Here is a 15800-nt window from a genome sequence, read left to right as displayed (position 1 = left end):
CTCTCTCTCTCTCTCTCTCTCTCTCTCTCTCTCTCTCTCTCTCTCCTCCCTCTTTCTGGCAGCTAGGTGATATAGTGGATAAAGTGCTGGGCTTGGATTCAAGAAGACCTGAGTTCAAACCTGACCTCAGACATTTAGCAGATATGCAATCCTGGCCAAGTCTCTTAACTTCTGTGTGCCTGTTTCTTCAACTATAAAATGGGGATAATAATAGCACTTACCTTGCAGGTTATAGTAAGAATCAAATGAAATCACACTTGTAAACAGCTTAGCACTTTAAGTGCCTGGCACATAACAGGCACTGTATACATATCACCACCACCATCATCATCATCGTGTGTCTATCTTTCTTGCTGTTTCTCTGTCTCTCTTTCTCTCTCTATCTCAGTTTCTGTCACTACTTCTTTCTGTCTCATATCACATCAGTTCCCCTGGATCGTCTATGCAGTTGACTTTCTCTTCTCTTTCTCTATCTCTTTGTTATCTGATTTCTTCCCATGGATTCTTTAGTGATCTCCATGCAGGTAACTCTGAGATCTAGATATGCCTCCCTCCTCTCTGCTGAACATAGCCTTACTATCTTCAAATCCCTGCTAGACATTTCCAACGGGATGTCTTAGAACTAACTCAGATTTGATATGTTCAAAATGAAACTGTCATCTTGTCTTCTAAGCCTAGCTCTTCTTCTGAATTCCTTGTCTTTTTCAGTGGCATGACCATCCTACCAGGCATCTGGGTCTCTAACTTCAGAGTGATCTTTGATTCTTCCCTCTTCCTCATCCCCATATATGAAGCTACCAAATCTTGGTAATTCTTTTTTTCCAAAATGTCTCTCAAATCCATTCCCTTAGTTATACTTACTTATCCTCCACCTAAGCTCAAGCCATCATCACCTCTTGCCTAGACTATTGTTAATATCATCCTGTTTGGTCTCCTGGTATCAGGAGCAGCAAGAAGGCAAGGTTGACTGGGCCACAAAGTGAATGAAGGGGAATAATGTGACATAAAGTGGGAAAATAAGTCAAGGTCAGGTTGCAAGGAACTTTGAATGTTAAATAGAAGACTTGGGCATTACTCACTTATTGTAGAATTATCGAGGCAATAATCATGGCAAACTGCTGTGGTATCTCTGCCAAGAAAACTCTAAATGGGGTCATGAAGAGTTGGATATGACTTAAAACGACTAAAAAACAATTGTCACAGCTAAAACACAGGCTTTGGCAGCTAAGTGGTGTACTGGATAGAGAGCTGGTCTTGAAATCAGGAAGACCCAAGTTTGGATCCCACCTCAGACATTTAATAGCTTTTTGACCCTAGTCAAATTATTGAACCACTCTGAGTGTCTATCTGCTTTCTCGCTGCTGAAAAGGAAATAATAATAATTGCACCTACTTCATAGGGTTGTTATGAAGATCAAACGAGATATCAGTGCTTTGCAAACCTTAAAGCATGTTACAAATAATGGGTATTATTATTATTATTTGAAAAATATCTTTTCTCAGTGTGAGTTAAGGCTTGGACTGAATCATCTACAGTGCTTTGTAACCAAGTCCCCGCGGGATTTTGGCCAACTGAACATGTACCTAGGATACTCTGTCTCCTATCCCTACACCTGTGGTTTAGCTCTCTTCCTCACCTGGATGGAATGCATTCCCTCCTCTAAGAGTCTCTAGATTCAAGATGTAGCCCAAGCATAATCTTCTCTACGATCCATGAGCTACCAGTGTATTCCCCTTGCCCTTAACCCCATTATCTTGGGTCTATTTTATATATAATTTTAAAATGTACATTTGTCTACAGAGATAGAGTATATGCTACTTGAGGGCAGGGCCCATTTCACTTTTGTCTTTATTTCCAATGCCTAGAACAGTGTTTAGTAGGTGCTTCATGAATGCTTATTGACTAATCGATTGCTTTATCATGGAGATGGAGATCTTTGGCAGATCTAGACTCTGCCATTAACTATGAACTTGGGATTCAGTTTCCTCATCTGTCAAATGAGAGGAATGTAGTAGATTTTGTCTTCCAGCTCCTGCATTCTGTGATTATAATCACAGCCAAAGGCAAAATCAATGCATCATCAGCTACACCAAGTTAGGTCACAGAAGCAGTGAAAGAATGGATGTTATTTATAGTAACTAACAGCAAGTACTCTGGGGAAAAAAATCTGTTCCAAACATTTGCAGATGTTCTCAGATAAAACTCTATTTTTATGAAGAAACGCTGTATAGGCTTCTCAGACATTGGCCTTTCAAGTGGGAAAGGAGTTTGCAAACTGCTCCCCTCCTCCCTCCTCAATTACCTTGTATTTATGTGGTATATACTTATATCCATATATTTTATTTCCCATAATAGAATGTAAGCTCCTTGAGGCCAGGGGCTGCTTGATTTTTCTTTTGTAACCTCAGTGCCTAGGTAGTGCTGATTGATTGAAAAAAGAACCACTAAACCAAACTAAATTGTGATGCCATTCTCATATTTTGAATCAAATCAAGGTACAAGAAGGTGAAGAGAAATGTATCATCAGCCTTTCTGTATACTTGCAACAAAACTCATAAAGAACAGATATAAATAGAAATCCCATTCAAAAATAACTACAGAATAAAAATATTTTGGAGTCTACATATCAAATCACCCACAGGAATGATAGGAATACAATAAAAAATTCTCTTTACAGAAGTAAATATAGGCCTAAATAATTGGAGCAATGCAAATTGCTCATTTCTGGGTTTCACTAGTGTAATAAAAATGCCAACACTGCCTGGATTAATTTGCTTATTCAGTATGAAACCCAGAAAACTACCAAAGGATCACTTTATGGAACTAGGGAAATAATAACAAAATTCATCTGGAGGAAAAAAAGGTTAAGAAGTGGGAAGGAGAGGATCTTAGAAGTACAAGATCTCAATATATATTTAAAGTAGTAATCATTAACACTATTTAGTACAGCTTTAAAAGTAGAATAAAATCAATTAGCGTTATATATTAGGAACACAATTTCTAGAAACAAACATAGTATCAAAGTTTTTGATAAACCCAAAGACTCTAGCTTCTGTAGTAAGGACTAGACAAAAACTACTGGAAAAACTAGAAAGCAATCTGGAAGAAATTAGGTTTAGACCAACATCTCACACAATATACCACAATTTCCAAATAGATACATGATCTAGATAACACATTATAAACAATTAGAAAAGAATGTAAATAATTTTCACAACAATGGATAGGGGAAGACTTCTTGGATAGAAAAGGGATAGACAGATAGTCATGAAAGATAAAATGGAAAATTTAGATTACATAAAATTTAAAGCTTTTGTACAAGTAAAATCAGTGCAGTTGAAATCAAAAGGGAAGTTGAAAAATCATGGGAGCAAGTTTCTCTGATAAAAGTCTCATATTCAAGATATAGATATGTAGGGAATTGATCTAAATATATAAGAAAAAAGCTGTTTTCCTATTGGAGACAGGCATAGATGGTCAAAGGATATGAACAGAAATTTCTCAAAAGAAGAAAGCTATCAATAGCTACAACTAAAAATGTTCCAAATCACTAATAATATGAGAAATGCAAATTAAAACAACTCTAAGATTCTATTCACATTTCTCAGATTGGAAAAGATAACAGAAGAAGGAAATGACAGTTGTAAGAAGGGATATGACACTAATGTACTGCTGGTGGAATTGTAAATTGGTGAAAGCATTCTGGAAAGCAATTTGAAACTATGCCCCAAAGTCACTAAACTGTGCATATCCTTTGACACAGCAATACCTTCACTAGGTATATACCCCAAGGAAATAGAATAAAGAAGGAATGAGCCCAAATGTGCAAAATATTTATAGTAGTACTTCTTTTTTTTGCTTTTTTGGAGGGCAATTGGGGTTAGGTGACTTGCCCAAGGTCACACAGCTAGTTTTTGTGTTAAGTGTCTGAGGCCGAATTTGAACTCAGGTCCTCCTGACTCCAGGGCCGTTGCTCTATTCACTGTGTCACCTAGCCTCCCCAAAATTTTGCCTCTTTTTTTTTCTTTTTGGAGAGGGGGAAGGTAGGGCAATTGGGGTTAAGTGACTTGCCCAAGTTCACACAGCTATTAAGTGTTAACATAGTAGTACTTCTTGTTGGAGCATAGAACTAGAAATGAAGGAGGTACTCATCTGGGGAATGGCTGAACAAATTATGGCATATGAATTATGGTATAATGTTGTACTATAAGAAATTATGAAAGGGACAAGAAATTCAGAGAAACCTGGAAATCTTGTATAAACTGATGCATAAGGTAGTGAGTAGAACCAAAGGAACAATTTATACAATAATTACATCATAAAGAAAAAAATGACTTGGAAAGATTTAAATATTAATGCAATGACCAGCCATGACTCTAGAGGACCAAGGATGAAACATGCTTCTCACCTCTTGACAGATAGGTAAATGTGAAGAATAAGACATACATTTTGAAGGCATTGCTAATATAGGATATGTTTTATTGATTACACTAATGTTACAAGGGAGGGTTTTTATGGAGGTGAAAATGGAGAAATTAGTAATAGCAGTGACAAAAAAAGAAAAAGAAAAAAGCATCAGCAAAGCTTGGAAGTCTGTAGAAGAGAATATAGTGAAATTCAGAGAGATAGAGAAATGGAATAGCTTTTGGAACTACTTTTGGAACTAACATACTAAAATTTAGTATATACCTAATTAAAAAAACTAACAAGCTATATGTCATGATTTTCATAGCTACAATAATTTTTTCCATTCTTTGTATATGGAAGTGTTATGCATGTTTATTGGCATGTCTAGTTCAGAATAATTAAAATTTAAAAATCTTTTTGAAAGATGGGGAAGTGTGGCCCAGAGAGATTAAGTAATTTCCCGCAGGGTCCAAAAAGTGGTGATTAACAAAGGTATGGATAAAACTCAGGTCCTTTGGCTTTGTCTAGTCATCTTTCCACTTTACAGTTTTCTAAATATGATTAAACATAGGACCCTTGCATGTCGAAGGGACTGTGCCATGGAGGAGGGAGTAGATTTGTTTTTTGTTTTGCTTTTTTTGAAGGTAGGGCAATTGGGGTTAAGTGACTTGCCCAAGGTCACACAACTACCTTTTTGTGTTAAGTGTCTGAGGCTGGATTTGAACTCAGGTCCTCCTGACTCCAGAGCCATAGATTTGTTCTACTTGACCCCAGAGAGCAGAACTGAGAGTGATGGGTGGGAATAGTAAAGAAGAAAATGTGGGCTTGATGTGAGAAAGACCTTCCCAGCAATGGGAAATGTCCAAGAGTATCTCTTTGCCCCTTGTTCTCTGACCAACCCTAAAATACTACTTTTTTAAGCAATTGGGGTTAAGTAACTTGCTCAAGGTTACATGGCCAGTTATTTTGTGTGGGTGCTAAGTATCTGAGGCCGGAACTGATCCCAGGTCTCCCGACTCCAGGGCCAGCGCTCTTACTCACTGCGCCACCTAGCCGCCCCCAAAACACTACTTCTTAAGAAGTCCTGTAGATAGTTGCCTTCTCCTTAAAAAGTGAACCCCCATTTCAAGTAAACAGGAAGGTTCAGGCCTTGTCCTCCTTGACCATCATGATGGTGCCATGTGCTGTTCTGGGACCCATATTTTAAGAAGGATGTTGACTAGTTAGAGAGTATCCACAAGGTGGTGAATGGTGAAAGGACTGGCAACCATGCCAACCAATTAGTAAACATTTATTAAGCTCCTACTCTGTGCTAGGCACTGTGCTGAGTGCTGGAGACACAAAAAGAGGGAAAAGACAATCTCTGTCCTCAAGAAGCTTACAATCTAATTTTGTAGGAGGATAGATTGAAGGGACCAGAGATATTGAGCCTGGGAGAGAAGACTTGGGGGAGGCATATTGTCTTCAACTCTTTGAATGTTGACAAGAGATTAGACTTCTGAGGAAAAGACTAGGAATAATGAGTAAAAGTTACAGGAAGGCAGATTTCAGTTCCATATATGGAAAACCATTCTGTCCAGGGGTGGAATGAACCACCAAAGAAGGTAGTTAGCTCCCCCTCAATCCAATTCAAGCCATATTTATTAACACTGTCTCTGAGTCAGCACTGGACTGGGTATCAGGGTGCAAAGAGAAAGTGTCATCAAGCAGGGTGGCTAACCACTTTTCAGGGGTGCTCTAGGGAGAATGTCCTTGGAATAGATTCCTAAGCTCCCATCAGCTCTGAGATTGTTTCACGTCCATACAGGGTTCAGAGATTATCTGTTTTCTTCACTGTCTTGGACCCCATGGAACTGGACTGAGAAGATATTGGAGTTTGTCTTATTTGCAGTGTGACCTTGGGCAATTAACTAGATACCCAAGTCATAGAATTGACTCTGCCCTGGAAGGAAAGTGGTAAAAAGAGACATGCCTCCCCACTCAGCTGTTGGGGGTTGGGGTTGATGTGGGGGAAAGTGGATTTGGAGTCAGGAGATTTGTATTCTCGTCTACCTTGGGAAAATCACTTAACCCCTGGGGGCTCTCTATGACCTCCTCTATAAAATGAGGGCTTTCCAATATGTCTCCAAGACCCCTTCTGGCTCTAAAATCCTATGATCCTAAGACCCAGTGCTCTCCTTAGAAGAAAATTTTTCTCTAGTGCTTGGGATCAATCGATAAACATTTATTGAGCACCTACTATGGGCAAGGTGCTGTGTTAAGCACTAGGAATGAAAAAGAGGTAAAGTAAGAGTCCCTGCCTTCAAGGATCTCACAATCTAATGAGGAGCATCAGGGGGGTGATGATGAAGGATGTTGTAACCAATCAAGGCAACTTGTGTTTCAGTTCAATATCAAAAAATCCACGGAGCCTGTGCAGCCCAGAGCCCTCCTGAAGTTTCCAGACATCTATGGGCCTAAGCCAGCAGTGACTGCCCCAGAGGTCATCAACTATGCTGATTACACCTTGAGGACCACAGAAGAGGAACCAGTCGCTGCCAGCACACAGGCCCTGAATGATAGTCGCCTCAAAAGACAGGTCACGGAAGAGCTCTTCATCCTTCCTCAGAATGGTAGGCTTCCTCCCTCCCAACACCTCATCCTCCTCCATGGGGCAAGGACTCTGTCAGTCATTGGCCTCACCAAATAGCCTGCCTGAGGCAGACTGGGACATTCACCGGGAACAATGGAGTCAAAAACGTTCCTGAGTGGCTGGGACAGTGGGACTCTCAGATGTGTGGTACAGTGTGGTATGTGTTTCAGGGTCCCAGATTAAGCATGGAGGCATTGAGATCCCAGGCATAATAGTCCAGTAACAAGCTGCCTATCCTTCTCTCTCCAGGCTTTTTATTGCTTCACTGGGTAAATGGGAAATCTCAGTCCCACTCAGGTCAGTGGGGGGTTGAACCTCATGCCAGGCACTTTGAGATTAGTAAGAAAAGTGTTTAACCACAATGGGAAGCTCCTGGTCTCCCCGCCATCCTTCACAGCCACTAAAATCATTTTCCCTAGCTAGGTGACTCATGGAAGACAGAAAGTCCTTGAGGGCACAAATGTGCCTCTTTCCCTTTCTCTTTGTGTCTCTTGCACTCAGGGATCCCTCCTGTAAGCAGACTTGCTCTAAAAATACACTTCCACTATTAAAGCAGATAAGCCCCAGCTTGGGCATTTCTAGCCCTAAAGGATTGCCTGTGACATTGAGAGGTTAAATGACTTTCCCAGGGTCACCCAACCAGAATGTGTCATAACTAGACTTGAACCCAGTCTTTTCAGACTTAAGCCAATTCTCCGTCTACCCCAGGGATTCTTAACCTGGGTCCCATGAACCCCTGAGGGTGTCTATGAACATGGATGGACTATCTATAACTAAAATTTAGTATTTTCTTTCATTGTGATTTAAAATGTGTATATATATATATATATATATTTGTATGTATATATATTTACATATGTGTGTGTGTGATTCTGAGCAGGGTCCATAGGCTGCACCAAAGTGTTAAAGACATATAGGAAACACAAAAAGCTCTGGTCTACTACCTTTCACCTTGTATGTAGTAGACAATTAATACATGTATCCTAAAATGAATTGAATTGAAACAGTATTTTCCTATACCTCAGTGCCCCCTTCATCATCTACAAGTTAATATAAGAATTCTTTAGTCTGGCATTCAAGACCTGCCACAACCCTAACTTCCCAGCCATATTTGAAAGCATTCCTATTGACTGTGTTCAAGTCGAGTCAACAAGCATTTATTAAACTCCTACTGTGTGTCAGGCCCTCTGCTAAGCAATGGGGATGCATTATTGTTGTTTTTCAGTCATTTCCAACTCTCCATAACCCCATTTGGGGTTTTCTTGGCAAAGATGCTGGAGTGATTTGCCATTTCCTCCTCCCGCTCATTTTATAGATAAGGAAACTGAGGCAAACAGGGTGAAGTGACTTGCCCAAGATCACACAGCTAGTCAGTGTCTGAGGTCAGATTTGAACTCAGGAAAAATGAGTCTTCTTGAGTCTAGGTCCAGCTCCCTGTCAACCTTGTCACCCAGCTGCCCCATTGGGGATGCAAAAAAAGGCAAACATAGTCCATACTCTCAAGCAGAAATGGGGGTGGCAACATGCAAACAACTATTTAAGAACAAGGTATTAACAGTATAAATAGGAAATAATAAGGAGTCAGGGTTTGGGAGGGGAGAAGGGAAGGGCACATGGCCAACCTGAATCAGGAACTATTCCCATCCTCTGCTTCCATCCATTTGTGTACTTACTTCCCTCCCCGGGTCTCCAAAGAACTCCTCCCTTTTCAGCTTTCTGAAATGATTTCTTCCCATGAAGGTCCAGCTCAGCTGGCAGCTCCCCCATGAAGCTGCTCTTCACTCCTCCCCTTCCCCCCAGGGTATAAGTGATCTTCCCCTTTCAAATCTCTCTTGCCTTTATATTCCACCTCTGCCACGCTCTGATCACAATCAATTTAGTCCAATTTAACAACTGAATTTGCCCATTATATACCCACTCTATGCCAGCAGATAGAGGCAAAGATGAGAAAAGGAAAGCTCTCAGATCAGGTATAATGCATTCTAGGAGAGAGTGGGGCCTCTTTCCCACCTGGTCTCTGCCTTCTGGCTTTTGCCAAGCCCCAGCTGAAGTCCTGGCTCCTACAGGAAGACTTTCCAGAAGCTCCTTAATGCTGGGCCCTCCCCTCTCTTGACCATCCCCAAACTGCCCTCTACATAGCTTTTTGGTGCATGGAGGTTTTCAAGTTTTCTCCCCAATTAGATTGGGGGTCCCTTAAGAATAGAGACTGCCTTTTTTACCCTTTTGTATCCCAAGACTTAGTGCCTGCACTAGATTAGGTGCATTCTAGAATCTCACTGGCTAACTGACTAGCTTGGAAGAAGGTCTGCATCTCAGGCCTAGGAGGCACAAAGGAAGAGATGAGATGGGGAATAGCCTTTGGGCTGGGTTGTCTGGAATGTAGTGTGTACAGGAGGTCCAGTGACTGGAAATCAGTCTGTAAAGACAGAATAGAGCCAAACTGAAGGGCTTTAAATACCAAAGAAAGGAGTTTGTACATCTTAATACATGTAACTGATTTTTGTTTATTCACCTTAGTTCCCTACTAGATTGGAAGCCTCTTGAGGGCAGGTACTGTACCTTGCTTATCACCAGCACCTGGTACAGGGGCTTGACTTTTAATAGGTGCTTAATAAATGCTTGTTGATTTTAATTGAGGCAGTAAGGACTGGCTTTGCTTTTTTTAGGGGGGTGGGGGGAATGGAGTTGGCAGAAGCAAAAGCAACTGGCAGCTAGGCCCCTTTCCTAATCCCATTAGAATGGTTATTCCTGGGGCGGCTAGGTGGCGAAGTGAGTAAAGCACCGGCCCGGGAGCCAGGAGGACCCAAGTTTGGTTCCAGCCTCAGACACTTAACACCCACATAAAAAAACTAGCTGTGTAACCTTGGGCAAGTTACTTAACCCCAATTGCTCTCCAAAAGGCAAAAAAAAAAGAATGATTACTCCCCCCAACCCCAAACAAAACAAAGCAAAAAACCTTGGCTACCTGAAATCCTAGACGACCTCCTGCCTAGGGAAATTTGTACCAGGAAGCCTCATAAAAGTAGTTCCACTTAAAACCCTAGTACTTTTACAGGAGCACTGCTTTAGAACTGAATTGGACTTTACAGGCCATCTAGACCCTCATTTTACCAATGACTTACCTACACACAGCTAGGCAATGGACTTTAATCAGGAGCTGTTAAAAGTGGGGCCCCAGTAATAATATTGTTGTTGTCACCGAGTTGTTTCAGTCTTGTCCAATTCTTCATGACCCCATTTGGGATTTTCTTGGCAAAGATACTAGAGGGGTTTGCCATTTCCTTCTCCAGCTCATTTTACACATGAGGAAACTGAGGCAAATAGGGGGAAGTGACCTGCCCAGGGTCATGCAGCTAGTAAGTTGGATTTGAACTCAGGAAGATGAATCTTCCTGATTCCAGGCTGTGCTGTCTGTGCACTATGGTGCCACCTAGCACCCCAGTAATAGTATTAGGGCTCATCATTCTCAATAGCTCATTTTCAGAGTTTGAACGGCACCTGAGCTAGATGGTCTTTGAGGTTCTCTCCAGTTCTAACATGGGCACGCAGCAACAAATCTCCTTAAATACCTTGTCCTCCTTTCTAAGCCCACCTGCTCTTACCCTCTGCAGAGATGCCCAACCTCCTCTGTGAGAGAGACAGTGGTGGGGGTGGGTGGAATGGGGCAGTAGGGAGAGCTTGGGAGGGAAGTACCATGGACAGGGCATTGCTTCTGGAGGCCAAAGAAGAGGGTTCCAGTCTCAGTGCTGATGTTGATTTGGTGTCTGTCCATCAGGCTCTGTGTTAAATGATGGAAATGCCAAGAAAGATAAGAAGCAGCCCCCTCCCCCAAGAAACTCACACTCCAATGAGGGCCACAACCTGCAAACAACTATGTACAAGGAAGCTTTGGCCAGGGGTCCCCAAAGTCTTTGTGTGGTTTTAAGCGTTAATACATGAACAAGTTTAAGAGCTTTAATAAGATTTCAGCTTTAATAACTTAAAACCACATGAAGGCTTTGGGGACCCCTTGGCCATATGGCAAATTGGAGCTAACCAATAGAGGGAAGGTATTAGTGTTATAGTCAGTTTACCTTCTTTAGCCTCAGTGTGATCATCTGTAAAATAAGGGGGGTAGGATAGGAGAGCCCCTAAGGCTGCTGCACACTCCAGGACTGTGATCCCATGGAGTCAGGAAGACCTGGCTTTGTGTTGCTGACTTGGCTTTGATGGGGCTTGGTTTCTCCAGCTGTCTAATGAGGATGGTATTATGAAGGGTACTTGTTGGCACACCGGTGTTATGAAGCTGAAATGAAATGGGTGGGACAATCTGCATAAGAGACCCCAAGACTCTTGCAACGTCACCTATTACGTTACCATGGTCTGCAGAAACTGTCCTGCCACCTGTCCCCTAGATAAACCTCCCAGGATCATAGGGTGTCATTCTAGAATGGAATGTAAAAGATCACCTGGTCCAACCGTTTAATTATACACATAAGAAAACTGAGGCTCCCTAGAAGGAAAGTGACTTGCCCATGGTTGCACAGAGCTGGGAGTCAAACGCAAGTTCTCTGACTCCAAATCCAGAGCCATTTGAATGATTCTATTTTGGGGAGTCCTTTAGAAGCTTGGTGGGTTATGCCCTCAGGAGCACAGTGGACAGAGAACTGGACCTGGAGTCAGGAAGGCTCATTTTCCTGAGTTCAAATCTTGCTTTATACACTAACTAGCTGTGTGATCCTGGGAAAATTGCTTAACCCTGTTTATCTCAGTTTCCTCATCTGTAAAATGAGCTCGAGTAGAAAACAGCAAACCACTCCAGTCTGTTTGCCAAGAAAACTCCAAATGGGTCACAGAGAGCTAGACAGTACTGTAAACAATCCAACAACAACAAGGTGTTATACCCTCACTGAGCTCAAACTACCATGCTTCCAGTTTCCAAATCCACTGGAGAGTGCCTGTATATTCCTGAGTAAGATTCTCTTGAAGGTCTTCTGGTGTGTGGCATTTATACAAGCAGCAAGCTGGCTTGATGCCCAAGTTCTCCACCCACCCCCAGCAGGGAAAGGCTGCCACTAGACTATAATTGAGTCTGGAGTCTGGAGCTGTCTTGAAAGCTAGCTGCTTGAGGGCGCCATGCTTTCCAAGGAGTTTTACTAGTCTCCGGGGCACTTTGCCACTCAAATGACCCTGGCTTCCTGCTGGTTACTGTCACACCTTTAGAGATTCTAGTAACACCCAGGTCCTCACACCCCAGCCTTCTACAGTATTAAAAAGTGCAGAGAAAGAAAAATGCCAAGGCTAAATGGATGCTTAGAACATACAACAAAGAACTCCAGAGTTGGAAGGGACCTTAGATTGACATGACATAGGATGTCAGAGCTAGGAACATGGGACATCGAATGTCCTAGCAGGAAGAATTCTTGGAACCTAGAACCTAGAATGACAGAGCTGGAAAGTAACTTAGAATGTAGAACTCAGAATGTCTGAGTTGGGACAACGTAGGGCATTTAACTGCTTACAGCTGTCAGGGCTTTTGAGGCCATTTAGTCTAACTCCCTCATTTTTAGATGAGTACACAGACCCAGAGAGGGAAAGTAACTTGCCCAAAGGTGCACAGCTGCCGTGGCATTCTACTGACCATAGATGAATCGATAGGTATTTCCTAGATGCCTACTCTGTGCCAGGGGCTGGGCTAGGCACAGGATGCTTGTGCACCTCTGTGTTGTAGGATGTTTTTAGTCCAGTTTTGCTGACAGAGCAGTGAGTGGAAGCCTACAGAAAAGATGGAGGAGGGGAGAGATGGGATCCTTAGGGAAGTGGAGATGACTCCTGTGCTCTGCCCCTCCCCAGGTGTGGTGGAAGATGTCTGTGTTATTGAGACGTGGAACCCAGAGAAGGCTGCCAGCTGGAACCAGGCCCCGAAACTCCACTACTCCCTGGGCTATGACCAGCAAAAGGCCCAGCTGTCTGTGACACTCCTGGAAGGTAAATACTTGCACCCTAATTCTTCACTCCTGAAGGTTCTTCTTTATAGATCAAGGCGGTGGAGGGGTAAAGCAACGAGTGAAAAAATATTCATATTATTAAGGCTCTTAGGAGCCAGTGAGGGAAGAGAGTTTTGAGATCGTCCAATACTTCCCCCATCTTATTTTTTCTTTTGAAAAACTTCTAATTGCCTTTTGTTTTTACCTAACCTACATTTCCCAATACATCCCTTCCCTTCTACCTCCCAGATAGCTATCCCTTATAAATAAAGAAGAAAGAAAACAAGAAATAATTCAGCAAATGTAACCAATAGATCCATCAAATATGTCATTGTATACCTCTCATTTTACAGATGAAGAAACTGACACTCAGAGACTTTAAGTAACTTACCCAAGGTTACAAAATCAGTAAGTAGCAGAGCTGGGCTTCAAACCCAGATCCTTTGACCCCCAGTCCAGCATTCTTTCCATTACCCACTTACCACTTACCTGAACAGGAATTCTCTTTACAACACCCCAGATAAATGGATATCCAGCCTTAATTTGAAAACATTTAGTGACAGGGACCTCACTACCTCCCAAGACAGCTCATTCTACCTTTGAACAACTCTACGTATTTGGAAAGTTTTTCATTATGTTTAACTGAAATCTGCCTCTCTGTAGATTCTACAAAGATACTGTGAGGTGAGCTTGCAGCCAGGAAGACCTGAATTCAAATCCTGCCTCAGATATCTATAAGCTAGACACTTTGTGCCTCAATTTCCATCTTTGTAAACTGAAGATATTTTATTTGATCATCACTAAGGGCTCTTCCAGTTCTAAAATTTCTGATTTGTCCTTTGAATTTCTTTCTGTCCAAAAATGCGCATGGAATTTTCCCATGGCTCTAATTTCATGATTATAGCTACTTTTGTTAATGATAGGTTAGGCATTCCAGAGCGCACAATGGAAGGGGAAGTCAGAGCAGGATAGGGACTTGAGAGGTGAAGGGCTGAGGTAGATGGGAATATGGGACCATAAAATGGTGAGGGAGTTTTTACCTAGGCAGTCTGCAATTCCAAATCACAGTCAGAAACAAAGGAGAGCCCAGGAACAGTGGATTTTCTCATCCTAGTCACGCTCAACCCTACTCAACTGAACTTGGCCCACTCCTTAATGGCTGCTCAGCCTCTGACCTTCCTTCTGTCTCCAAAGCTCTGATTCTGGGATTGCCCGCCCTGGAGGGGTGTTTAGATTTAAAGCACTAGGAGGAAATTATGGTGTCCTTGGCTCAGGGCACCAGAGCATGGATGATCAAAGGGGTGTGGGCAGTTATCAGATAAGCCTCTGCTTTCTTTGTGTTCTAAACACTAAATTCAAGGTGCTACCTTTCCAAAGGAGCAGGGCGTCCCCAGATCTCCTTTCCTGAACCTTAGGCAAACCAAGCTGATGGAGTACCAAGGAAAACACATTCATCATGATATACTACTTGGGTTCTAGAGCCTGAGGCTTGGCATTGGGAAGAGAATAAGTTCTAGATCTGTGGTAGATCTTTCTAGATCTCATCATTTGAAAGCAGCCTGCTTAGAATGGAAACTCTGGGAGATGGGGCATCAGGAAACTCAGGTTTAAATTCCAGTTCTGGTATTTATTAGGCACATGAAATTGGACAAGTCATTTTATCTCTCAGAGCCTTGTTTTTTCCATCCAAAAAATGGGAATAATAATACTCCTGCTACCTAATCTTTTGTTGGGACTCCATTTTATAAAGCTTGAAGTGATACAGAAATATTTCATTGTCTCCATAATGCCTCCTTCTAACCTTCCCTAGATTTTCCTCCCCTTTTTTCTTTAAAAAAAGTTATTGATTTTTTTTGGCTGTTATATCACGTTCATTTCTGAGTGTATCCATCTGCAACTCCCTTACACAGCAAGGCATCTTTTGCAAGAAAGATTTAAGAAGGAAGAAGAAAAATAAATCAATTCAACAAAAATGGGCACAACTGAGTCTGATGACATCTATAATGTTCTGAAGGCACCATTTCCCACTTGTAAAGAAGAGGGAGAGATAGATTTTCTCATCTCTTCTCTGTAGGCTGCCAGGCGGCACAGTACATAGGGCGCTGGACCCGGAATCAGGCAAACCCTGATCCAGATCTGGCCTCGGACTTTTACCAGCTATGTGACCCTGGGCAAATCACTTAATCTTTATCCCACTCACTCTCCTTAAATGTAATAGTCAGGCAGGGGTCATTAGGGGTCAGGCACTGTGCTAAGTGCTGGGGGATCTTCCAATCCAATGGGGATGGTTTTGTGAAGGCTTCATCACAGGGTTATTAGGATTAAATGAGATAAGAACTGCAAAAGGCTCAGCATGCTGCCTACCACACAGTGGGCAGTCACTAAATGCTTGTTCCCTTCCTCACCCCTCAGGGCCAAACTTAGTCATTATAATTACATAACCATCTCTTCCTAATGATAATTAGCGATTAGGGGTGGCTAGGTGGTGCAGTGAATAGAGTACTGGATCTGGAGTCAGGAGGACCTGAGTTCCAATCCAGCCTCCGGCACTTAACACTAGCCATGTGACCTTGGGCAAGTCACTTAACCCCAATTGCCCCTCCATAAAAAGCAAAAAAGAAAACCCCCCAAAACAGCAACAACGTTATTAGCGATTAGATTGTGGTGAGCACGTTGAGAGAAGGAAATGTCCTTGCTCTTCTCTGCATCTCCAGAGGCTTCAGGTAGCGCCTAGCACAGGTACTCCATAGGCTTCAGTTAGTGCCTAGCACAGGTACTCCATAGGCTTCAGTTAG

The 15800-nt window shown here is 42.3% G+C and overlaps 1 protein-coding gene across 1 annotated transcript in view; it reads left to right on the top strand.

Annotated features, from left to right (window-relative positions):
• SYT13 (synaptotagmin 13) overlaps positions 1–15800 on the top strand; it is a 53948-nt gene that overhangs the window by 17404 nt on the left and 20744 nt on the right. The window contains exons 2-3 of the mRNA XM_069091482.1: positions 6794–7019; positions 12872–13006. Of these exons, the coding sequence (XP_068947583.1) occupies positions 6794–7019; positions 12872–13006 (361 nt within the window). The remainder of the gene's footprint in view (positions 1–6793; positions 7020–12871; positions 13007–15800) is intronic.

This window comes from Petaurus breviceps, unplaced genomic scaffold (assembly GCF_028583685.1).
Source record: "Petaurus breviceps papuanus isolate PSGF00001 unplaced genomic scaffold, PetGlider_PUasm1.0 188, whole genome shotgun sequence".
NCBI classification, from domain to species: domain Eukaryota; kingdom Metazoa; phylum Chordata; class Mammalia; order Diprotodontia; family Petauridae; genus Petaurus; species Petaurus breviceps.
Note: the sequence above shows the minus strand (reverse complement) of the source record. Positions and strands in the feature narration are given on the sequence as shown.